General features: G+C 46.8%; 1 protein-coding gene across 4 annotated transcripts; it reads right to left on the bottom strand.

Moving 5' to 3' along the window:
* Window positions 1–8,334: 8,334 nt before the first annotated feature.
* Window positions 8,335–11,087, bottom strand: LOC123135782 (uncharacterized). Of its 4 annotated transcripts, none has more exons than XM_044554993.1 (4): window positions 10,769–11,087; window positions 10,394–10,663; window positions 8,769–9,016; window positions 8,335–8,614 (listed from the first exon to the last, which is right to left on the bottom strand). In XM_044554993.1, exons 2-4 carry the CDS (start codon window positions 10,527–10,529, stop codon window positions 8,459–8,461), a joined length of 540 nt encoding a protein of 179 aa, XP_044410928.1. In that variant the 5' UTR covers window positions 10,530–10,663; window positions 10,769–11,087; the 3' UTR covers window positions 8,335–8,458. The 4 variants fall into 4 exon arrangements, with proteins under 4 accessions (XP_044410928.1, XP_044410927.1, XP_044410930.1 ...); XM_044554992.1 differs by having other exon boundaries at window positions 10,394–10,668; window positions 10,765–11,085; XM_044554995.1 differs by lacking the exon at window positions 8,769–9,016 and having other exon boundaries at window positions 10,394–10,668; window positions 10,765–11,054.
* Window positions 11,088–26,791: the final 15,704 nt, after the last annotated feature.

Raw genomic sequence — 26,791 nt, 5'->3', positions numbered from 1 at the left:
TGATCTTCTCCACAACGCTCCTCGAGTTGAAATCTACAACGAAGCAGAGGCTGAACAAGCGCGGCAGGACGCAGTCGACCTTTTAGAGGAAGAAAGGGAGATGGCTCTGATCCGGTCGACCATCTACCAACAAGATTTGCGTCGTTTCCACGCCAGAAACGTGAGAGGTCGAGCCTTCCAAGAAGGGGATTTAGTTCTCCGAGTGGATCAGCACAAACCACACAAGCTTGCTCCTTCTTGGGAAGGCCCCTTCATCGTCACCAAAGTCCTCCACAACGGAGCGTACCGTCTTTACAATGTCGAGCATAATGTCGACGAGCCCCGAGCTTGGAACGCGGAGCTACTCCGCCCATTTTACACTTAAGCTTTATCACTCGGATGAGTTGCAATAAAGTACTTCTGTAGTTCATGGACCTCAAAATAATAGTGTCATAGTTCCTCCATAATTTCTGTCACTTTTTATTTTTGTCCACATAAAATTCCCCCTCAGTGGGTAACTTAGCCGCGAATCCGTTTCGCCTAAGTTTGTAAAAATCCTACCGAGTGGTGAGCCAGATCCTCACTCGGAGGCTTAGCTGCGAATCCGTTTCGCCTAAGTTATCAAAATCCTACCGAGTGGTAAGCCAGACTTTCACTCGGGGGCTTAGCTGCAGCCCTGTGCTCGCCTAAGTTGTAAAAATCCTACCGAGTGGAGAGTAACCCTCCCACTCGGGGGCTTAGCTGCAGTCCAAGCACTCGCCTAAGTTATAAAAATCCTACCAAGTGGAGAGCAACCCTCTCACTCGGAGGTTTAGCTGCAGCCCTGTGCTCGCCTAAGTTATAAAAATCCTACCGAGTGGAGAGCTACCCTCTCACTCGGGGGCTTAGCTGCAGTCCAAGCACTCGCCTAAGTTATCAAATCCTACCGAGTGGAGAGCAACCCTCTCACTCGGGGGCTTAGCTGCAGCCCTGTGCTCGCCTAAGTTATAAAAATCCTACCGAGTGGAGAGCAACCCTCTCACTCGGGGGCTTAGCTGCAGTCCAAGCACTCGCCTAAGTTATCAAATCCTACCGAGTGGTAAGCCAGACTTTCACTCGGAGGCTTAGCTGCAGCCCTGTGCTCGCCTAAGTTACAAAAATCCTACCGAGTGAAGAGCGACCCTCTCACTTGGGGGCTTAGCTGCAGCCCTGTGCTCGCCTAAGTTATAGAAATCCTACCGAGTGAAGAGCAACCCTCTCACTCGGGGGCTTAGCTGCAGTCCAAGCACTCGCCTAAGTTACAAAAATCCTACCGAGTGAAGAGCAACCCTCTCGCTCGGAGGCTTAGCTGCAGTCCAAGCACTCGCCTAAGTTATAGAAATCCTACCGAGTGAAGAGCAACCCTCTCGCTCGGAGGCTTAGCTGCAGCCCTGTGCTCGCCTAAGTTACAAAAATCCTACCGAGTGAAGAGCGACCCTCTCACTCGGGGGCTTAGCTGCAGCCCTGTGCTCGCCTAAGTTATAGAAATCCTACCGAGTGAAGAGCAACCCTCTCACTCGGGGGCTTAGCTGCAGTCCAAGCACTCGCCTAAGTTACAAAAATCCTACCGAGTGAAGAGCAACCCTCTCGCTCGGAGGCTTAGCTGCAGTCCAAGCACTCGCCTAAGTTATAGAAATCCTACCGAGTGAAGAGCAACCCTCTCGCTCGGAGGCTTAGCTGCAGTCCAAGCACTCGCCTAAGTTATAGAAATCCTACCGAGCGAAGAGTAAACCTCTCACTCGGAGGCTTAGCTGCAGCCCAGTGCTTGCCTAAGTTACAGAAATCCTACCGAGTGGTAAGCCGGGCTTCCACTCGGAGGCTTAGCCGCAGCCCAGTGCTCGCCTAAGTGGACTAAAGAATAAGTCGATTGCAGTAAAGGCGCCTTGCTTTGAACCTGCAAAATACATTTCGATCCAAAGGCAATCATATTCAAGCACCAAATTCAAGTTTGGATCGATATCTAAAGGAACCGAGAGTGCTCAGGTGTTAAGCCCGTTAAGGTTTATCGGTTACAATTCCACTCGGCATACCGAGGCAAATTTAAAGCGTCGAGCCAGAAGGAGTTTTTTACCCCTCCTGTGGAGGGCTGGAAGGTGCAACGAATTCATCAAGGTCAATTCCGTCGGCGATCCGAGTGGCAGCTACAAGGAAAGTTTCCATAAAGGACCTGAAGTCGTGTTTCTTGGTGATGGCCACCCGAAGAGCCGCCAGCTTCTCTTCTCGCGCATCTTTACAGTGGACTCGGGCCAGACACAGAGCAACATCTGCACCACACCGAGCCGAGGACTTCTTCCATTCCTGCACTCGACCAGGGATCGTGTTCAAGCGAGCCATCAGCGACTCAAGGTCATTCTGAAGTGTCTCCTCAGGCCAGAGCATCGAGTCGATGCGAGATGTGGCGGCCTTCAGTCTTGCGAGATAGTCCACGACAGCTGCAACACGAGACTCCAGTCGGAAAACATCCATGGCAACTTCGTCGTTCACCGGAGAATTGACGGGGTCGAGGTTTGGCTCCAGCCGGCTAGTTTCTTCTTCAAAGTTTTGACAAAATTCTGCAAGGATGATCACTAAGTCAAGGAGATGGTCGAATGGAAAAACCACAATTGGAAATGTTTGCCAAGCATAGAGGTTTACCTTCAAGCATAAGAAACAGCTTCTTGGCAAGACCACTCAGGAAGGCCTCCAGATCAGTTTTCTTCCCAGTCAATTTGCTGACTTGGTCGGTCAGGGCAGCTTTATCAGTTTTCAGTCGACTGACCTCCTTGTTGGCGATCCCAAGAGCAGTTTTCAGATTGGTATTGTCTTGTTCAAGCTTGGTGACTGAAGCTAACTTCTCGTCAGCAAGCTTGATCTTCTCAGCTAGTTCGAGGTCTTTCTTCTGTTGGGCCTCCCTTACCTTACCTGCAAGTTACAGCAAGATCAGATTTTGAAACAAGCAAGGGGAAAAGCAGTCGTCAGGGTCTCACCAAACATACCTTCGGTCTCCTCCTTTGCCTTTGTCAGCTTCTCCTGAACCAGCTTCAGGCTCAGCTCGAGTTGAGTGTGCTTGTTTTCCAGCTCAGAGTAGCGAGCCACAAGATCACAAGAGTTCTGCGAAGAACCAATCGACTAAATGTCAAATATAATTCACTTCCGAGTGAAAAAGGAAAAAACACACGTTTCTAAGACTACAGCCGAATACAAGCATTCGACCGTAGTCTCGGGGACTACACCCAGTGGGTGCACTCAGCGTGCCCCCACTAATCCTGTTGAAGACAAAGTCGACCAGTCGACCTCAAAAAAAAAAGAGCGAGATGCATTCTCTAAGACTGTGATCAACTGCAAGCAGTCGACCACAGTCTCGGGGACTACACCCAGTGGGTGCACTCAGCGTGCCCCCACCGGTTTGTGAAATCCAGTCGACATAGTCGACTGACAGAAAGATTGACATCATAAAGCCTAAGGCCGACTGCCAGCAGTCGACCTTAGCCTTGGGGACTACACCCAGCGGGTGCACTCAGCGTGCCCCCGCTAACACGGAGTTTAATCGACACACCCAGTGGGTGACTACTATAAATTCCGGAAAGGAAAAGTTTTTGGTAGCATATCCAACAGAACAAATGGTGGTCGACTAACCTGGACATTGCTTTGGAGGGCAGAGCTGGCGTCATAAGCTGCCTGGCTCGCATCCCGGATGGTCTTCAACTGCTCCATCATGATTCCCGCCTGGCGTATCGCTTCCTTCGCCGCGCCAGCTTGGTCCTCTGGGACGTGGTGCGTCGTGAAGAGGGAGGGCTGCTGAGCACTCGTCAATGGATCTGCGAAGGTCACCGTGTGTCGAGTGGTGTTCTCTTCCTCCGCAATCAGAATCTCAGGCGCCGCCACATCCTGGGGCACCTTACTGGTAGACGCTTTCCTACTCCTCCTGCGCTTCAGGGGTTCTTCATCCTCATCATCATCAGGGAGATTGATAACAGTATTGGGTGGAGCTATGGAGAAGAATCAGGATCAGAGATCGCGAGTCAGTCGACTAAGAACGGCGTTAAGAATACAGTACCTGGTTTCGAAGTTGCTGCGTCCTCCATCTCGTGGTCATCAGCCCGGGCCGAGGTTTCAGAAGTAGCAGCACTGCAACTCCAAAGGATCAGTCGACTAACTTCAGCGTCGACCAGAGACAAAGTTCACACAAAATAAGAAGACTTGAGCAGAACGATTACCCTGATATGGTGGGGATGGACACCTTCATCTTCGGCAGGAGCTTGATCGGCTTCGACGAGGCCGCCCTGGGCTGCTTCGGCGCCTTTTCAGTCGGCACCGGAGAGGTGGTCCGAGGGCGCTTGGTCGACTAAGCAACGGTCGCAACCCCCTTGCCACGTTCAGTCGAAGGGTCGTGGACAAGCTTCGACCGCCTTTCTGAACGCGGTGGTACGACCTCCTCCTCCTCTTCCTCCTCGTCTTCAGCGTCATCTTCATCACCGTCATCATCATCATCGTCGTCATCATCCTCAGCAACGTCCGAGTCCCATTCCTCCTCCTCCTGGCTCTCGCCCCCACTCGCCTCACCCTCCTCAGTCGGAGCTTGTGCCCCATTGGGCATCGAGTACAGCTCGGTGAGGGCCTGGAAGATATCAAGACAAGGATCAATCGACCAGTCGGCAGGGTAAACAGAGACGAATGTGACAAGGACACAATGGAGAGCAGAGCAAGCGTACCTTGTTTGGATCGCTGTTGTGGTCGAGTGGAGGAATCCTTCTGGCTCCGCGTGGGTTATCCTTGTTTCCGGTAACGGCTACCATCCATCTTTCCAGAGTGACATCGTCGACTGCTTCTGGATGGACTCGAGTCTCGTCTTCAGTCCCACAGTACAACCACATGCAGTGGCTCCGGAACTGAAGGGGCTGGATGCGACGCCTAAGGAAGACCTCCAGGAGATCCATGCCCGTCACTCCCTCCCGAACCAACTGCACCACGCGCTCCATCAACATCTTCACGTCAGCTTTCTCCTCCGGAATCAACTTCAGAGGGGAGGGCTTGTTCACTCGGTCCATGGTAAACGGAGGGAGTCCACTCGACTGCCCTGGCGTCGACTGGACCTGGCAGTAGAACCAAGTCGACTGCCAGCCTCTGACGGACTCGGGAAAGGTCATGGGCGGGAAGGTGCTCTTATTCCTCACCTGGATCCCCAGACCCCCACACATTTGGACGACTCGGGTTCTCTCATCACCTGGGCTCGCCTTCTTCACGGTCTGAGAGCGACACGTGAATATATGTTTGAACAAACCCCAGTGCGGTCGACAGCCCAAGAAACCCTCACACATGGACACAAACGCGGCAAGATAGGCAATAGAGTTTGGGGTAAAGTGGTGGAGCTGCGCTCCGAAGAAATTCAAGAAGCCACGGAAGAAAACACTCGGCGGCAAGGAAAATCCACGATCAACATGGGTGGCCAAGAGCACACACTCACCCTCTTCTGGCTGGGGCTGCCACTCCTTCCCCGGAAGCCTTGCAGCTCCATGAGGGATCAAGCCCTCGTTGGCCATATCGAGGAGGTCATTTTCTGTGATGGTCGACTGGATCCAGTCTCCTTGGACCCAGCCCTTCGGCAGGCGGGATCTGGACGAGGACCCGCCGCGGCTGGTGGATCTCCCCTTTGCCTTCTCCGACGCCGACGCCTTCTTCGCACGTTCCAGCGCCGCCGTCTTCTCCTTGGCCATGGTTGCCGGCGAGATGCGCGAAGGGAAGTTGTGCGGGGGCGAGAGCAAGCGCGCTGGGCGGGGACGAAGGGAGCAGAGAGAGAGAGGGAGAATGCTGAGGCACAGCACAGAAATCCTCGCCGGGCGCATTTATAAGGTCCCTTCCGAGTGGATGACAGGTGGGCCCGGTCGATCTAATCATATCTGGGAGCAGTTATGCAGACGAGATACGTGGCGAAGAAAGCGGCGCGAAGATCGAGGCGTCTATGTCCCGTCCCATCCGAACGCCGCGGCCCGCTCCACTTCGCGCGCGTCCCCAAATTTCGCATCCCGCGGAATCCGCGAACGGCAGATCAGTCTGTCAGACGCGGAGTTTCCCGCGATCCGTCGCTCGGGAATCGTCGAAGCCCGAAATATCACTCGACGAAAGAAGAGAATGAATCGAGTCGACTGAAGACAAGTTGCTCACCATCAACGAAGAGATTCTTTGGTCCAGAACAATGCACGACCAGAGCGCAAAGGTTAATCGGAAACGACATCAACTCCTTCCTCACTCGAAGCCTCGATCCATTCGGGGGCTAATGATGGGGTCATGTACCTAGGGTAGGGTCACGAACCTGATCTAAGTACCTTACCCAAGGACACCCTTAGAAGAGGTCGCCTTCCAGTCGACCAACGAGGGACTCACTCGACTGACTTGAAGGACTCGACCACGAAGACTCACTCGACCACCAGGAGGTCAAGAGGCACTCCGCACTGCAACGGCCTGTAATTAAGTAGGCTTTATGATAGTAAAGACACTTTATGTGGGGCGTTACCAGTAACGCCCCAGACTTAACTCACCTTAAACCCTCTCCTACGTGGGCTGGCTGGGGTCCTGGCGCACTCTATATAAGCCACCCCCCTCCACAGGCAGAAGGGTTCGGCACCTTGTAACTCATATACTCATAATCCACTCGACCGCCTCCGGGCTCCGAGACGTAGGGCTATTACTTCTTCCGAGAAGGGCCTGAACTCGTACATCCCTTGTGTTTACAACCTCTCCATAGCTAGGACCTTGCCTCTCCATACCTACCCCCCACTCTACTGTCAGGCTTAGAACCACGACACCGGCCGCCGGCGCCCTCCTAGTAACATCCCGACGACCCTCAGGTACAGCTTCCTCCGGCCTTGCTCCACTTCCCATCTTCCCACCTTGCTGCATGTGTATCTTCTTTAGTTGTTTGCTTAAATCGTATCTCGGTCGGCGTACTATCCATCTTGCAATCTCGTCCTCAAACCATTTTTGATAAACCACCATGTGCTATATTTCCCTTATTACATGGAATATGCTTCTTTTTTGTCGGCGTATGTGTCTTCAACTCGTGTTATTGGGTAGTAATTGTTTCCTTTCGACCTCCTTTTGCAAACAGAGCTATCCATTTTCACCTCGTTGCTATTGCGACCTTTTGGTGAACTGCACAAATCACTTTTTTCTTAAGAGTGTTTTGTGCAGTTCCGCCAAAATGTCACACGGGTAACATTTTTACATTTCTGTGGGACTGCGGAAAGGGAGATTGGTTTTGCTATCCTCCTCATCCAACTCCGTGCCTAATATTCTCCAACAAGTTAGTCCTAAAGAGAGATCGTAGAGGTGATCGGCTTCTATTTATGTGTGTTATGTTTCATCATCTAGTTCCACTATTATTGTAATCACATTGATTGGATATCTTTACAAACAGGGATGGTTCGCTCGATTTTAGTGGAGCTGCACAATATGATCGGATTGTGGTATCCTCCATACACCTCTTTTTTGGCTACAGAGCTGGGTGAAACTAGCTGCCAAGCAATGAACACCGTGCCAAGGAAATGGAGCCATGCCTATGAACAGCATCGATCAATTATATATATTTTTCTTTATTTGTACACCTTCTCACAACTTTGCCTTTAGTTGTGATGTGAATATTGGCGCTGATCTACGAACCATTGAGATGCATTAGCCATGACAGCCATGGTAGTTTCATTTGTATTTGATGGAATGTTGTAACGAGATAATCTCGAGGCAAGACACATGAATCCTAAGTTGAAACCTTTTTTTCCTGCGGGAACCAAAGTTCAATCCTTCATAGCATCACAGTACAATCACTACAAGAAATATGGCCAATTATGACTCCCCATTTTGGTCGTTGATTTGTCATTGCTTTCATTTATTGGCCTTTTTTTGACCAATTCGGAAGGTCAACCGTTGGCCGTCAAAAGTAAACAAACATGACCTTTTCTGGAATTTTGGTCAGGACCGCTCTTGACCAAAATTTTCGTCGCTAAACCTTTGACAAAAATTATGGTCATTACTAATGAGCCTAGACCACGTAGGAGCTGATGTGGCCGAGCCAACATGGCACATGCAATGACATGGATGCCACGTAGGATCGGTCCAAATCAACTGTTTTAATGGGTTGAGCCCAATAATTCAGCCCACTTCTAAATTTACTTTTGGGCCACAAACATGGGCCAAGCCCAACAGATCAGTTCTTGGGCTGAGGCGTGCAACCCATTTATTTAATCAATTATTAATTGGGCCGGCCCTTTTATCTACCCAACAAAAAAACTATGTTGGGCCTTGAAACGGTCCAGCCGACTCATACAATTTATTATTTAAGGGTGACCAACAACAGCCAACAGTATCTAAAAAAGAAAAATACATTACACAATTTGGCAATCAGCCAACAAATGAGAATATAATGACAATAATAATGTAATTCTCCAGGATTTCATTAAGTTAGGCCCAGTAGTATCATTACACCACAGGTTCATAAGATGGCACCAAACAAAACAACACAACCAGTGAGGGAGAAATGTGTTGGAGGGACATTCTTTAGTGAGAAAAGGTCTGCAATAACAGCAACATCACTCTTTTGTTCTCCACCTTCTGGTACCTCTTGTTCCATAGCACTTTCCATGTTAGCCTGACATTTAAAGAAAGATGTACACATGAGCAGAGTACTATGTCCATCAATATATTGCAGTTGGTTCTGAATGACTAGGAAACTTTATAAGCAAACTATTCAAGAATTGATGTTCTAGTAGCAGAATGTAAGAAGCTAACGTCATGGTACATACACTTTGGTATTTGAAAAAACTTAGCACTTTTGTGGAACAAACATGTTCAACGCCATACACCCCAGGGTTGACCTGTTCGTGTTCAACGCTAGAGTGGATGGCGCTGAACTGCGCTACCTTCGTCATTGTCATTTTTGCCTGCCTCAAGCCATCCACCACATGTGATTTTCTCGGTAGCACAAGGTGAAATAGCAGAGTAGGCAGCAGTGATTGCCATCTTGGAGCAGAAGCTTGCAAATAAGTTAAACCTGTACGTGCATGAATAAATAAAAGAGAAAAAAGAGAGTAAAGGATGAACGCTGCTACTAGGTATGGAACAATCTTTCTAGGCCAAGCACTGCAGCTCGTTATATAACAAGCCAACACTCACTTTTTTAATTCACCCATGGGTCAAAGAAAGGAGGCCACGGTTCAACACCATATATGTTGGTGTCAAGCTCTAACAACTCAACGCCAGCTGTTGAGCCTATCATGTGTGTTTGCCCCATAAAAATAATAAATGATAATGCATCACTAATAAGTCATGTTTACAACTCCTCAATATTTTTGACCATCTCTCCTTTAGAGGTGAAAACTGGCAGAACTGGCCCTTGTTTGTTTTCAGGGGCTAAATATGGCAAGTAATTTTGATTGGGGGTAGTATGCGTACATACAATATTTTTGGTGTTCCTGTTGGTATGCAACTTTTTTTTGGTTGTTATTAAATTCAGGACTATGTGTTATTTCTGCTCATATGTGATTTATTTTCAAGAGTCGCCGCAAGAGTTTGTTGGTAGATACACTAGTTTACACATGTATGTGTGTGATCACTTGCAAGACTGCAACCAAGGTACAGATCCAAGAATCTGTAACATTAGTAAATAGGGATATCCCCTTCCTCTCCTTGATAAGCCTAAATCACAAGTGTTATGCTGCTAATCTTATGTAGCTTCGTTTCTGAATTTATATTGTTTGTGTGATTGTCTGAGACTGCAAAATGCTTAAGCTTATATCTACTGGTGAGTTTGAAGATGTAACCAGTTTTCCATTTCATGCAGGCGTCTCTTACAATTTTGAAAAGACTGATAATGGTATTTTCCGGTTAAAACTTACTGCAAATGCGACAAACAGAATAGCTGATTTGAGAAGGCCTCTTGAGATTTTGATGAAAGGCAACACTATAAACCACCCTGACCTGACAATAAGTGCAGTTCAGCTACTTTTGTCCCATGATGGTGTACTAATACAACTTGTCATTTTGAAAGAAAGATTGGAAAATCTATACTGCACTCGACGCACACCCGCGTCCCGGGCGGCAGCTGCCGCGCGAGGCTACCTACAGTGCGGTGCTCTGTTTGCTCAATAGATACTGCACAGAACAAAACAAGGCAAGAGATACTGCAGAAAGCAAAGCTGCCTTGCGGTTTTAAACAAATTGCCATCGCCTCAAGACAAGAACGTGTGGACATGACTACTACTTCATACACGATAAACCCAGTCAAAAGGAAGCAAACAAATATACTCGAACGACAGGAGATAACTCGAGCAACAGAGACCGCAAGACCTCTGCATCTACGTACGGCGCTAGATCCATCTTAACTCGCGGGAACAAGCACAGATCTAAAATCGACGAAGTCGGGATATACCTCGGGTGCCGAGCGAAGCATCACCGTGGGGGTGCTGCTGGAGTCGATCGAGCCCGACAGTGAACAGAGACGATGGGAGGACACGTTGACGGAGACAGAGCTCTGTCGGTAAACCAGACGAAGCAGGGGAGGCCATGGCGAGGAGGCAAACAGCGGCGACGCTTGGACTTGGGCGAGGCTTCGGCTCGGCGGCGCAGGAACGGCGAGGAGGGACTTGGCATCGGGGCGGCGCGCTGCAAGGTCGGGGACGCGAGCGTCCATGGCGGCGGAGTGCACTGTTTGAGACAGAGCGAGAAATCAATATGTGTGAGAGAGAAAAAAGAGGAAGAAAGAGAGCACGGGAAGAACAGAACAGAGAAGAAGGGTGGCACCCATCTGCTGGCTCCGGCAAGCTGTGGCTGGTGGTTGCCGGCGGCGGCGTGCAAAACCACAGGAGGAGCTCCTCTCGTGGGGCTCGGGTGCGGGGAATCGTGGGAGGAGGCTGCGAGGACGGGCGCGCTCGGGCGCTCGCTCGATCTCCTCGTGCGTAGAGGTGGCCGGGAAATGCGGGGAGGGGAGGGAGGGACGAGGTCGGCGGCGATGGGTGAGGAGGACGGCGAGGTCGGCGGTGGGTGGGAGAGGACTGGATCGGGAGGGGGCGGCGGCGGTGGGGAGATTGGGAGCAGGGAGGAGGGGTGCGATAGGAATCTGATCTAGGGTTTCGGCTGCGGGGTATCTCTTTTTCTTTTTTTCTGTGGATAGATGGATGGATGGATGTGGGATGGAGATATGGATGGATGGATGGATGGGCACCATGTCATCGATCCGTGGGAAGAGTTTTGATTGGTTCAAAAAATTAATGATTTAAAATAGTTTTCAAGTACTAAAAATAGAGAGATTTTGTGAAGTAGCTATCAAAACTATTTTGCAAAAGGGCATCACACAAATTTTCACTCAAGTTAGACCATATTTTATGGATGAGCACCAATTTAGATACATTTCTGATATTTCTATCTATTTTTAATCATTTTTCAAGTGCCCAAAAAGAGTTTTTTGTGAAGGACCTACCATATATTTATTGTAAAATTGGACCAAAACATTTTTATAAAGTATTAGGCCATATTTAATCTAAAATTGACCAAACAGTTGGATGTCAAGAGTTTTGATGCACCTCTCGTGAAAAAGACAAATTTCCGCCGATTCCGTTGGAAGCGGGTCAAATTTGAACTGCAGTTGCCTCATAATTTGTTCTTTATTTTTTCCAAAAGTCATTTCTAGGTACATAAGTATCTGTTTAATCATACAAACATCAAAAAAAATCAATATTCAACCACTAGCTATGAACGGTCATGTCTGCCGTTTTGACCACATTTTGAAACATGCATGAAAAATTCAAAAAAACTTGAAAAATTGAAAAACCTTCGCATTGTGTCATTACATGTGACCAAGTTACCAGGAAAAATAATAAACTTGTAATACAATAATTATTTTAAAAAAAATGTTCTCAGAAATGAGCTATCATGTGTGGAGATTCATGGCTTTCAAGCCAAATGATCAATGTTATGGCCATATTCATGGCATAATTTGTTCAAATGATCTCATATCATGCACAAGGGTGCATATTGGAATGGCAAACAATGTTGCCTAAGGAACTTTTTATTTTCTTTGGATGAAAAATTCATTTTCCATTTTTTCGAGTGCCCAAAATGAGTTTTTTTGTGAAGGACCTACCATATATATTTTGCAAAATTGTACCAAATCAATTTTATAAAATACTAGACCATATTTAATGCATAATAGACAAAATGGTTGGGTGTCAAATAGTACTTCCTTCACAATGCTCTCCACTGAACAAAAAATTGGGAAAAAATTTAAGAGAAAATGGTTATATTAAATGAGCTAAAATTTGTGGAGGGTGGTTCTATGGGTAGGGTCATGTCCTGGTAAATTTCCAGCAATTATAAAACAATATAAAATATAGTTGCTTCACGAACTGAAAATATTACTAGAAGAAAAGATTGGATGGTGAGCTCCCATGGATTGTTAGATGGAGCTAAAATTTTGTGGAGAGCTATGATATGGGCATATAGAATATGGGCATAAAGAAAATTTGTTTTTTTAAGAAACTACCAAATATTTGTTGCAAAATAGCACCACTCCATTTTTTCAAAAATATTTTCAAATGCTTGCTTTAACATTTTCTAAATACATGATTTACTTTATTCATAGAATTGTATAATTTTTGTATACATTTTTTGCATACATGAGAAACATTTTCAAATGCTTGCTTTAGCATTTTCAAATACATTATTGACTTTATTCACACACATTGTATATTTTTCGTATACATTTTCCTATACATGAGAAAAAAATTATTTATATACAATTAGCATTTTCAAGTGCTTCGTTAACACTTTTTGAACACATAGTCAACTTTTTTATATACAAATTTTAAATGTTTTTTAAATGCTTGTTTTTTTAAATACAAAATTAATATTTTTGATACATGGTTAACAATTTTTTATTTACACATATTAACATTTTCAGATGCTTTATTCACATTTTTAGATACTTGTTTAACTTTTTTTCAAATGCTTGATTAACATTTTAAACACATTATCAACTTTTCCACACACATTGTATAATTTTTATACATGATAAATATTTTCTTTATACACATGTAACATTTTCAAATGCTTGGTTACATTTTTTTCAAATGTTTTATGTGAAGTTTTTTGTAATATATTTGTTTAGAATATATTTGGAAGTATAAACAAAAGTAAAAAAATAATGAACCAATGAAAATTAGACAAAAACCGAGCCGCGGGCCTGGAGTTGGCCCACTCGGCGCACGTAAAATGTTAAATGAAAAAAAGGTACCCTCGTCCCACCGAGGCCCAAGCCCACTCGGCACTGCCCTTAAATACTTGTCGATCGCAGTTGTATCAGTAGCATTGTTTGGGTGTGGTGGTTTGGCTCCGTATGGGAGAGTGAAGGGTCGCGAGTTCGATTCTCACAATGCCCCCCTTTTTGCTGATTTATTCGCCGCATGTAAATGGTAGACCCCACAAGTCAGTTTAGTCAATACTTGAGCGGTCAAACCAACCACGCAATTGACACATAAATGAAAATGACACGACACGTAGGCAAAATTGATGATGTGGACATCTAGTCATATAATTTTATTCATGTTACAACATTATGACCTTCTAGATTTGTCGTAATCAGCTAGAAATAAGGTTGTCGATCACTGTTGTTTGCTTTATGACCTTTTCATGTAATATGATTATGACTTTTTTGACTAAAATGGTCGTTATTGTTTAGTTTTTGGACCCTCCTAAATAGGCTATGACCAATTGGTTCGAAATGGTCATAGATTTATGACCGTATCTTCCACGATCACTAGAGAAGGTCATAATTTAGCATATTTCTTGTAGTGAATTTCATTAATATTATGCGTACATATAAACAAATCCTAAAGGATTGATAGCAATGCCAGAAACAATTCAACTTCGTTTCGCTGACATGTTGGACATCCTTCATCCGGCTCCACCTGCCATGCAGCAATATTGAGTGCACAACACAACTTCAGGGAAAGATTCACCCCGGTCGTTGCACCGCAGTAGTAATGACTAGTGAGCAGTCAAGTCACGGAGCCCCACCTTCGCCATAGTAAGTTGCTCGGATGAAGCAACCATCATTTCTCTGTTCCTTGAATCCGCTGGTACTCCCAAATTCCCACAGTAATAAGTTGCTCGGGCGAATCAACCATCACTATATCTACTCACGTGTGATGACCACAGGAGCTATCCATTTAGATTGTATGTTAAAAAAAAGGTCGATAACTAATGCAGCGAACTTTCAAACAAAACTAATGCGGCACCTCGGGCCAACGCGGCCAGATCGCATTTTGCATGATAAATTACACACCATATTTCGTTGACATGTGGTCCCATTCCAACATATCAGTGAGACGACGGCGAGTCCTTTTCTACTAGTATTTTCGAACGGACGTGTAAGCCGGGGCGCCTCTTCGTGAACCGTGGCAAACTGGCAACCGTCCACCGACTCTTCGCCTTTCCCTCTCGATTTGGAACTATTGTCGCACACTCTTCCTCTCCCTCCTCCATTTGCCTTCACCCTTCCTTCTGCCATTATTCGATCGTCTTCTCCATGGAGGAAACAGGCCGGAAATGACCCCGTTATTCTTGCCCCGATCTGAAAGATGATGTGGTGGAGGAACTCATTGATCGGTGCGACGTCATCACCTCGGCTAGCATGGCAGGTTCGTTCAAGACCATTCTCGACTCAACTAATAACATCATTACAAGGAACCCAAGAGTCAAGGAGCGGTTTGATCTCCCCTATCTTCTTTCTCGTGACCTTGATGACTGGCGCGGGGACAACAGAGGCCTCGCCTTGTGCAAGTTGATGCCGCTTGATAATGATACTTATGATGTTAAGATGCCATCGCTTGAGGGCAAGGATTGGGCAGGCGCAAATCGAGATTGGGTTGTTTATGTTGGGTACAACTGCGCGTGGGAACTTGTGAATGTGTACACTCGTCACCGGGTTCCACTTCCAAAAATCTCAGCAGGCTGCCCAGAGGTTGAGCACACCGGTATTGTACGCATGTTCCAATACGATCATGGTGACTGTCTTCTATGGAAGATAACAATTTGTCGAGTTCCCAACCGCTCTTGGAATTACAAGAACTATGAAGTTGTTGTTGTCTTCGACAAGCTTGTTGCCGTCCTTTTTGGTTCGACTCGATGGATATTGCTCAAAAATTAGTTTCTATACACGGATGTGTCCTGTGATGCAATTCAATGCGAGGGTCTTGTGTTTGCTTCCACCACTCATGTCACTGTTTTTGCATGGGATCCTCGTAGTTTCGGTACGCTTTGTCTTCCACGTAATTATAATTCTTTCATCCACATGCATGCGGGTTAGCAAGTTTCCCTTTACTAATTAACCTTCTTCTTGAGTTTCCAAGGTCCTATGAACATTCCACCACCTATACTTGAAAATTTTTATAACCAAGGGGGAGATGACGATGGTGATGATCACAAGCATGCGGACGAGCAAAACTTATATACTCAGTGGCGCCTGGCAACTAATTCTGATGGATCACCTCTTCTTGTCTGTATACAACGCACAGAGTTTGTTACTACTGAGGGAGCACGTGTTGTCTCCCATGGTCGCACTCTTCGAACCTATTCCAACACTCGTTGCATGGTATTCGGGATGGATACTCGTGCGCTAGCGCCAACACCTTCTCCCTGGTACAGAATTGATAGTCTTGGATAAAACTCGCTCTTCCTTGGACAAAACTATCCGATGATGGTGAAAGGCGATCCAACTGCTGTTGACACAACATTACTAGTACCATTTATGAGAAGCAACTGTATCTATACCTCGGACATTTGGGTGGTTCCCTACCCTGGTACTGATATAGTAGGCCGCTTCAGCCTGGATGATCAGTCCTGCATTGGTCTCGAGATCGACAATGGATGGAACGTCCCAAAAAATCACTTGTGGTTCAAAGCAAGCGTTTCCAACGCCGAGTATTGGTTGAGTTGAAGTTCATTTCATTGCTTGTTATTTGTTGTGTGATGAAAACTTTAGTATTTATAATGTATCCTTGTTGTCGATGTGGGTTGATGACCTATTGTATGTAATAAAATGATATGCCTGTGATAAACTTACTAAATTTATGAATGGCTTTCGATTCACTTCTCTGAGTGAGTGGTGCGTCGAGGCAAAAAAATATTTTCCGAATACATAATTAGTAGGGTGGCATGGGCCAGAACAAGCATTCATCTCCAGGAGTACGGCACACGCCACCACCACGACATCCATCTCACATCATATTTCTTGGAGTCCGTGCTAGAGCAATCTCTTCAACCTCGTCGTTTCTCTAACTTCAGCCATCGCGCGGCGGGCGAGGTGGGGGTTTGCTGATAGTCGGTTTCCTCAACTGCGGTCCCACTTGAAAGGCCAACTCCAACGCACGACCCCAAATGGACCTTCGTTTTGCACGAACTCCAATGATAATTTTGACTAGAAAAGAAAGACCAAAGAAAACAAGAACCACAAGAATACATTTTAGAAGATATCCAACTTCCATAACTGCTTCTGTAAGTTGGATTAGTGCCTTCTCGATGCATTCATTGTTGATCTGCGGAGGCTCGATCTTGCGTGCTTCTTTCTTCTTCGAGTGTAAAGAAGTAGACGTTGCTTCCTCGCATCTAGTCTCATGTCTAGCCTCTATTCTAGTAGGAGTATCAACAAGTGCACTAGTCTCATCTCTAGCTTCTATGCTAGCTAAAAGTGCTAGAACATCTACTAAATTGCGCTCTATCAATATATCGATGTACTCTTCTTCCCAATACCAAACTTGCATCCATTCTACTCCCTCCGTTCCACAATACATGCCTTCTATTTGTCAAAATATAGATGTATCTAGACATGTTTTAGTATATAGGTACATCCATTTTTGGACAAATGGAAGTCAAGTATTTTGGAACGGAGGGAGTACACAATAAAAATTTTAAGTTAGCACAACTAGTCTAATCTGAGAGCACAACCGAAGATTTTGTCGGGTTCTTCCTCCTTTTGCCGACACGTGGGACATCCAGCATCCAGGTCATGCCATGCAAGAAAATAGAGTGGTAGTTGAAGCCACGCGATGTGCATCTTGGGTTAAACTGTAAATAGAATCTTACTACTCTTGAGTAACTCCAAAAGCGGCCACCGAAGATCTTTATTGGATTTGTTTTTCATCACCAGCACGTCGAGGTGAAAGAAGTGCAGGTTCAGTGGGTCCTCTTGCGTTTTCACTGACATGTGGGACCGCGTATGAGCAAACAGATGCTGGGCTCCGCGCGTCTGCTGGCTGGCTGAGCAGAGAGATAGAGGAGGGCTGAGCACGGACTCCAGGAAATTTGTTCTACGTAACCAGCACCTTGATATTCGCGTGTGGTTGTTTCTAGAATAAAAAAAGGAGGTACCCCTACTTATGTTACTCCCATTACGCCTAGCATAAGGTTAGTAGGTGACCTTGCGCTTGGCTCTTCGCCTCTTTCGGAAGTCGATGGTTCGACAGTAGTACTTCCGGCAATCTGACACCAAATGAACTGCTGCACGTCCACCGCTTGTAAGCAAAAGTTTCTCCTCGTGCTACGAGCCACCGCGCATGCGTCAGCGAGGGGGAAGGTGTAATCAGCTTCTCGTCCTTCTGCGAGTTGACAGGACACATCAAAGTTATTTAGTACGTACTCTCTCCAAAAAAAGGGCTGATCATGTCATTGCTACCATCCCGTGCTCCGTCATTGAGTATGTGCACTATTCACATGCCATCGAGGAGAAAAAATATTGCGTAGGTGCCATCGAAGTGCACGACTCACTTACGCACTGCTTATCTGATTATCTCCATTTTCTTGCATGGCACGTGCACCTTGATGCTAGATGTCTTGCGTGTTGGGAAAAGGATGAACAAAGTTCACGTAAAAGAAAAGAGTTGAAGAGCATAGATTCCCGACGATCGAGAAGGAGCAAGGAACCTCGCGGTGGAGCGCCTGCAAGGAACCTTGCACGTTTTCCCCTGTTTTTTGCCGCCTGCCCACCTATAAACAAATAAACAACATGATCTCTTCGCTAACCACTAGAAACGGTACATTAGGATGCTAAGTTGAAGATGTTTTATACTAGTTTATATTGATAACCACGCAACAAGCCACGCATGTACAGGACGCATGCAGCCATGCATGTACACAAGCCAACGCACTAACTCCATCCGATCCAACTCATGCACATACGCGCACAGCATGGAGCACACAACGCACATACACAACACATGCATGCACACATGCTCGGCCGCAGAATGCACGTGAATAACACATGCATGTGCACACACTCGGCTGCATGGAGGCGTGCGCCATCTGCGGACGTCCGGTTCGTCGTGCAACGGTGAAGCTCGCACGCAATGGAGCCTACGTATCTCTTGTAGCACCTCTTTGCCGTCGTTGCTCAACGACTAGTCGGAGACGAAGACGACCGTAGCCTCGGCCTTAGAGCTAGCACCGATGGAAAAACACGCACGCTGCACGCACACGAGCACGTACGGAGTGCCCACGACATGGTGCGTCCCCAGTCACCTCTACTCCTTCTGCGCACGTTTTCTATCAAGGCGGCTGCATGCTAATGATGATGTGGGTGAGATCTTCTAGGACTCAGATGATGACGAGGAAAATTATGAGACACAAGATGACGTACACCATCAAGGTCCACGGTCAAGGGGGTGCTAATAAGTGCTTAGATGTGCTTAGATGAGGTGCTAAGTGCATTAAATGGCTTAGTAACTCAAGTCTTCAATGCATAGGTGCTTAGTTTATTAGTGCCACATCATATTTTATGCCTACGTGGCAGGCTTAGCAGCTATACATGGTGGAGCACTGGGAGAGGCCAAGGCTGGTCATAGTGGGGAGTAACTTATACTATAACATATTACTATGTTACTCTAAACATCTCTATAAACTGGAAAGGAGGGAGTAGTAACATAGACTAGTGTCATATGCAGAGTATGGGAGCACATGATATTTCCCCGTCTGGACCAATCCCAAGTTCCCTTCTCACCTTCTTGGCCCAACAAAAAACCCTCCCCCTCCCACGCGCGCTTCCCGCCCAGCGCCAGCTGAGCCCGCCGCTCCACATTGATGGCAAGTCAGGGCGACGTGACCTCTCACTGCCTCCGCCGTTGAAGCGGCGCGCCGACCGAGGGCACCGCCCGCTGCACACCCGACATTTCAGACTACACAGTGGAGAGTAACTTTAGAGCAAGTACTACAATTAGATGACATAAGCAGGCTATAAGGATTTAAATATAGTGTTTGTTCTTAGTTGAAGGAGAGAGAAGAGGAGAGAGAAGAGAAGCGGATTGTAAACGTGTAGCCGGTTGTACTCCAACATATTTTGTGAGACAAAAGGTGGGGCCATTATTAATGATATAGTATTTATACTAAAGGGACTAACGGACGCCTTAATTACTCTGTTTTTTGAGACAAACCTTGGTGGGGCTATTATTGACCTGGACGTGGGGTTTGGGGGCCAAAGGCCTACTATTATACTCGCATGACCAACCTAACATGCTCTACCCTAGCTGCCGCTGTATCATATGGTTTCTCACCGTTCCAGATCTTAGCGTCGCCACGCAATTCTTCTCCAGCCCTCCTTACGGCGTGCACCACAAGAAGGGACAGCAGTCCTTTGAACCCTGCCTTTCGTGATCCTGTACGGGAGAGGGGCGATCAGGTTTTTGGGGAGCACACTCCTGTGTCTGCTGCCAGCGACGACTTCCTCAACGATAGCTTCTTCCCTGACCTCGGTAACCTCTTCATCAACGACATGAGTGACAACATCAACCACATCGGTTCTGCTCCCGCTGTAGAATACGTGATTCTGTCCTCCTGGTTTAGTCCGCATCATTACTTTGATGTTCGCAATTGTCGTCAAGATCTATTTACTGCTGATTCGGATTAAATCTCATACTAAATTGCTCGTATATTCAACAATCCAATCCAAAAACCTGAGTATAGGCTATTTAATCCGAGTGGTATTGCTACGGTTTTGAAGCCGCCTACTTTTAATGGGGTGCAATATAAAAGGTGGCGCACAAGAGCAGTATATTGGTTTCAGATCATGTACTGCTATGACGCCACTAAGGGTAAGCCTGAGGGAGATCTTAATCCTACACAACAGGAAGCTTTTCAGAACATGGATACCCTCTTCAAAGCCGCCCTACTGAGTGTTCTTGATAATTCCATTGTGGATTCATATATGTCGTTTGATAGAGGCAAAGACATGTGGGATGCGCTCGAGGCCATGTTTGGGCCCTCAGGCGCTGGCAACGAGTTGTACGTCATGGAGCAATTCTGTGACTACAAGATGACTGATGAGTGCTCTGTTGTTCAGCAGATTCATGAGATACAGTCACTCTCTAAGGAACTTGAGTACTTTAAGTGTGTGTTGCCGGACAAATTTGTTGCTGGGACCATCATTGCCAAGCTTCCACCTTCGTGGAACGATTTTGCTACTTCTCTGAAAAACAAGAGACATGAGTTTTCTGTTTTGGATCTCATTAGCACTCTTGATTTTGAGGAGAAGGCGAGAGCAAAAGACACACGTGCTCGGGTCACTGAGGGAGCTTCTATTGCCCACATGGTACACGAGAAGAACTTCCAGCCCAACCAGCCCCAAAACAACAAGAACAAATCTCAGGGGAAAGGCAAGTTTGATGCAAAGAACAAGCCGTCACATTCTACCAACTTCAAGAAGAATTATCATAACGGGAAGGGATACGCACCTCAATTTTGGTAGCACCGCACAAAATTTATATGGCTGCATCTACCTACTGTCAGCTAACCTCATGGTGCTCCAGGTATTCCTACATTCGTAACTAGGTACAATGACCACCGCAATATGAAATTAGCTTATTCGTACACTGACTTGCTGAATGCAGTGCGGAATGATCCTGTCATGTGTGTAGGAGTAAACAAGCGGTGCAACCGATTTTCTTTATTTCCACACCTTCTCACAATTTTGAATTGGTTATAGTATGGTGAATCATTGAGATGCATAGACATGCTGAACTTTTGTTCTTCTGAATGTTAGTATGCATACCGTATCTTCTAAAGCTTAGTTTAATGTGAGTGTCTGCATCCAGTACCGCATCCTATAATTTGGTGGATGCACACAGAGAAAATAAATCTCCTTAATTTACTCCATAACCACCCTATTAAATAGGCCTAGTAACAAACCAGGTAGATGCAGTGGCCGGCGGGCACATGCATCCTGCATGCATGGCCAGTCAGCCAAGTCCAAGCGCCATCACCAATGCAGCAACGCAAAAGAAGAGAGCAGTTCTTGGGAAAAAAGCGAGCAATTAGTGCAGCGGGCCTTATGAACATGAACAACTCGCTCTCCCGCTTCCGTCTCCCCCCCCCCCAATTCCCCCCACTCCCCAATCTTCCTCACTCGTCCAGAAAACCCCCGCTCACCTTCTTCCTCACTCGTATAGAAAACGCCTGCTCCTCTTCTTCCACTCCTACAGAAATCCCTAGCCCTCCTTCTTCCCCAGTTGCACTGCCACTAGGCTCGTCTCTGGCTACTCCGCTCAAACCCGTGAGCTCGGCGCGACGCCCAAAAGGAAAATGGAGTCGGCTGGCCCCAGCGCCAAGAAGATGAGGCTCCCGCCAGCGGCGACGCCGGTTGTAGATCCCGCACCCAGTAGCGCGGGGAGAAGCGGCGAGCCCCCCCCCGGATCTAAGGAACCGGTACAATCTCCGGTGGACCGCATCAGCGATCTCCCAGACGTCATCCTTGAGGAGATCATCTCGCTTATCCCCACCAAGGATTGATGCCGCACACATGTCCTCTCAACTCGGTGGCGCCCTCTATGGCGCACCGCGCCCCTCAATCTCGACTATCGTCACATATATGTCCTTCTTGAATTTGATCTCCTCAGAGCCATCGTCTCTTCTCACCAGCGGGGCCCCGTTCAATGCCTCTGCATCCAACACGCTACCTGCTGTCCATACCCGGCAAGGCGGACGCTTGGCTGACATCCCCTGAATTCGGAAAACTCCAGCAGTTTGAGTTGTACCATTACCACAAAAGTTTCATACCACGAACACACCAAGAATTCATGCCCACACCACTGTTGTCCATCTCGCGGTTTTCCTCCTCTCTCCACACCGCCACCTTTGTGCGGTGCCATCTACCAAACGATCTAGTACAAATGCTTCGACTCCCACTGCTAAAAAACTTTCGCTTGTGGTGGTTTATCTGTCGGAGGCCTCACCGCACAGCATCATCCACTCCAGTTGCCCTGCCCTGGAGCGCTTGCTGATTGTTTTGGGAATAGAAATCTGTATCAGTTGTCTCCAAATAAAGTCGCCTCACCTTAAAAGCATTGGAATTTTTTTAAAGGACATCAGCCCATCATCGAAGATGCCCCTTCACTTGAAAGGTTGCTCCTTGATAATTGTTATACACCTTCACAAATAACTGTCATCTCTGCGCCCAAACTGGAGACCTTGGGTGTAATTCGTGACCCGTTTAATAATCACAAGGAGTTGGTGTTTGGCTCATCACTTTTTCAGGTACCGTATATTATCATCTACACATTTGTAATCATATGCTGCATTTTTCATTTGTGCGCATAAGTTTTATATCATCTTGGAGTACACTTTGGGTACTAATATTATGTTATATGCTCAATGAAGAGTTCGTCCATTGATAGCCTATCAATGCTGCTGGATTCTGTCAAGATCATATATATCAGAATGTATAGTTTTGATCTGGACATAATTATTGGCTTGCTGCGATGCTTTCGATCTCTGGAGAATTTATACATAGAGGTGATGATTTCATGCACATTGAAAGCCCGTATATATTGTACTAGAATTAATTGTTCAGCTGTCGTTCTTTCGACATACTCTTTTTTCAGACCTTAACTATTTTCAATCTTCATGTCTACTTAGGCAGAACCACATGGAGAAAAACATATAACCAATCGGTGGCGTAATAAGCACAAGGATTTTCTCAATTCTCATGACATTCGTTTAAGGATAATAATGATGGAACGATATGCATCCAACCAGGCAAAAAGAAGCTTTGTCACATTCTTCCTGTTGAATGCGACGTTACTATTGTCCATGAGGCTTAATTTTTACCACAAGAGATTTCTCACGGACGGACCTGTTGAAGAGCAAAAAAAGAAGTTTTAGGTGGACAAATGGGCTTCTAAACGTGCTTAGCTTCTATTTACAACAAGTTGTAGTCATCCTGAAATAAATCTTTTTGCACAGGATGTTGATTTTATGGACCAGACCGATCCATTTGTTTGTGACTACAAAAAAGAGTGGTTGGGTTAGATGTTAGTGTCATGTTCAATCTGGGTTTTGTCTAAAAATTTGATGAACAATTAATCCTTGGGCTTTTTGTACCATTTGTATGCTTGAGTTGCATGTTGTTGCCCTCGTACTCCCCTCCACCTGCCACTACACTACCGCGTCTTCCACGGTTGCTGTTCGTTCCCGTCCGAGGCCTCACCGTCGTTCTCCGCCTTGGTTCGCTTGCTGTGCCCGCCGCCGTCTGGCGTTGTCAACATGGTCAACAACCAAGAGGAATCAGGAGATGATGGTACGTGGAGAGGCTGACAGTAGGGACCGACCAGGGTCATTGCATTTCGCAAGCAGGTGCCTCGTTATTACAAGCCAGAAAAATACTTCCTCCTAATTGTTTGACAACTAGGTATCACGCCATTGTCAATGTAGTGAATAAACGAGAAAATTACACAACAAGCGGATAACACCAGGGACCCAGCAGCTCGCCCAGTTGTTTTTTAGTTTCAGAGACGGAGTTCAACTGCGCGCTGTGCGGGGGGCTGTAGCCCGTCTAGCCCACGCTAACGCTTTTATTAAGCACATGACGAGCCCAGTTGATATATTTTTTCTTTCTGAAATTGGCTAGCCTAGTTCTTTTTTTGGAGAATACCAAAACCGACGCCTACTTGCTTTTCTCAGCCCTGCTGCGCTGCAAATCTTTCAAGACAAGGAGGGAGTAAGTAGTAAGAAATGGGCTTCCCCAGAAAATGGGCAATTACATTAAAATATCATCTTTTCTCCCACAAGATAAACTACTCATACAAATGCATATTCATGTTCTGTGCAATGAACGGGTATCTTACTAGTTAAGATTCTAAATTTCATTCATTTTTTGCGGAGAATTATTTTTTGAATTTTATTTTGATATAATTTTTTGAAAATTATTTTTAACGTGACTCAAAATTTCTTGATTAAAAGAGTTTGGACCCCACCGAAATATGCAAAATTTTGTTGAATTTTTTAGCAGTGCCCAGAATATATGGTCTGTAATGCTAATAAAAAGAATATGGGCTTCAAATATCCTTAAGAATTAGCAAATGGGCTGTAAATTATTGAAAATAATGGATAATGGATGTATGTTGTTTTCCATAGATTTGGAGGCTGACTTGTGGGCCTACTAGGTTGACGATGACGTTGTCCTAAATTTTTTTTGACGCGTACGCAAGGCTTTGTCAACTTAGTCAACACACAACATTTACTGTTGGATGTCCATCCAACGGCCGTCGTGCTTCTTCAATCTCTCATCTTCCTGCTCCAGTCGCCCAAACAAGCACCGGCGGGACTGCCTGCTCTCTCGTCCCGTGGCTGGTTGTGCTGCCACCAGGCCATCCCTCTAACCACCCACACATCCTGCTATTTTCTGGCGACGTCAGCCTCACCCCGCAGCTGACCAGTCAGTGCTCGTACTCCCCTCAGCATGGGCATCTGCTATGGTGGCTTCGCCGGCTCCGGGTGGTTCTGTTCCTAGGCCTCTCCCTCGTCCACCGCGTTTGTGCTCTCGGTGCGGTGAGGTCAACATGGTCAACAAACAACAGCCATCAGAAGAGGCTGACAGTAGGGGCCCACACAGGGAAATGCCTCCTTATTACGCGCAAAATAATGATTCCTCCACCTGATAGCTGGGACCCACCGGAAGGGCCTCTATATTTCATGAAAAATGCCCCCCCCCCCCGCTGTCAGCTTGGACCCACCGGAAGTGCCTCATTATTACCAAAAAAAATGAATACTCCCCCTGCTAGTTGGGACTCACCTTCATGGGAGGCTGACTTGTAGGCCTACTAAGTTGACGGGGACGGAGGGCTTTGTCAACTTAGTCAATATGAACGATTCTAGCTCCAGTGACCATATGATGTCCATCCAACGACCGTAGTGCTTCTTCAACCTCTGGTCTTCGTGCTCCAGCCGCCCAAAGCAGCGTCGGTCGTGCCGCATGCTTCTGCCTCCCATGGTCGGCTGTGCTGCCGCGGCAGCCTCACCGCCCCCTACTACTCCCACCACTGGCCAGGCCATCCATCTACTCACCCACACCCCCTGTTATTCTGCAGCGACGGCAGCCTCACACCGGAGTCGAACCGGTGAACCCTCATACTCCTCTTCGTGTGGGCATTGAGGGAGTCCCGGACTAGGGAGTGTCCGGATAGCCGGACTATCATCATCGGCCGGACTCCAAGACTATGAAGATACAAGATTGAAGACTTCGTCCCGTGTCCGGATGGGACTTTCCTTGGCATGGAAGGCAAGATTGGCGATACAGATATGTAGATCTCCTACCGTTGTAACCGACTTTGTGTAACCCTAGCCCTCTCCGGTGTCTATATAAACTGGATGGCTTTAGTCCATAGGACGAACAACAATCATACCATAGGCTAGCTTCTAGGGTTTAGCCTCCTTGATCTCGTGGTAGATCCACTCTTGTAACACACATCATCAATATTAATCAAGCATGACGTAGGGTTTTACCTCCATCAAGAGGGCCCGAACCTGGGTAAAACATCGTGTCCCTTGTCTCCTGTTACCATCCGCCTAGACGCACAGTTCGGGACCCCCTACCCGAGATCCGCCGATTTTGACACCGACATTGGTGCTTTCATTGAGAGTTCCTTGTGCCGTCACCATCGGGAAGGATGCCTTTTCCCGTCTTCAAAGATGGCACCGTCGTCAAGGGAGCTATGGCCGCCGGCCAGACTATCCGGCTAGGTGGTTTTCTTATGACCGCCTGTTCGGCCACCGCTCCGACAATGACCTCTCAGGTCATTAAAAGCGATCTTCACGTCAGCTCGGAATTCGCCGAGCAGCTAGATCCGATTGAGCTCTCCTCTGTAAACGGGCTCTTGGATCGCATCGCCGCCCTGGGAGTCGCTACCGACTACGATCAGATTGGGCTTAAAACCGATCTGAGAGAAATCAACTCTCCCCAGGTTACCCACCACGTTGTCGTGGTAGAGGAACAATGCAGCGACTCTTCTTCTATGTTAAAAACCAACTATGTCCGGATTCCCGATCCCTCCATGCCGGATTCCCGCGGAGGGACGGACGCCAATCAAATACTGAACCTAAATTCAGGCACCGGACCAGATTTGTTGGAAAGCATCCAACAAACCAAGCTTCCAAATCCGGAAGCCTCTTGGCCTTTGAGCCTCAGATCGGGTGGGGTTCCAAACTTAATTCCACCCGCCCACCCAAACATAAGCGATCTATCTCAAATACGGCAAGAGCCCGATGAAATAGTACATCATTACTGGGCCAGATTCCTCCTGGCTATGAACAGGATAATGGACTGCCGTGAAGAAAGCACGATTTCAATTTTCTGCAACAATTGCACGGACAAGGGAATCATAAATGCCATCAGTCGTCGCGAAGTTACACGCTTCGCCGACCTAGCGACCATTGTACAAAAATACTGCGCGATGGAGAGTGCTTGGAAAACCGAAACTAGGTTTTGGGACAATCCAGCCCTGAATACTGCCCCAGT

The sequence above is a fragment of the Triticum aestivum genome, chromosome 6B (genome assembly GCF_018294505.1).
Source record: "Triticum aestivum cultivar Chinese Spring chromosome 6B, IWGSC CS RefSeq v2.1, whole genome shotgun sequence".
Classification (NCBI taxonomy): domain Eukaryota; kingdom Viridiplantae; phylum Streptophyta; class Magnoliopsida; order Poales; family Poaceae; genus Triticum; species Triticum aestivum.
The sequence above is the reverse complement of the archived record's forward strand: the minus strand, read 5'-3'. Positions and strand labels throughout refer to the sequence as shown.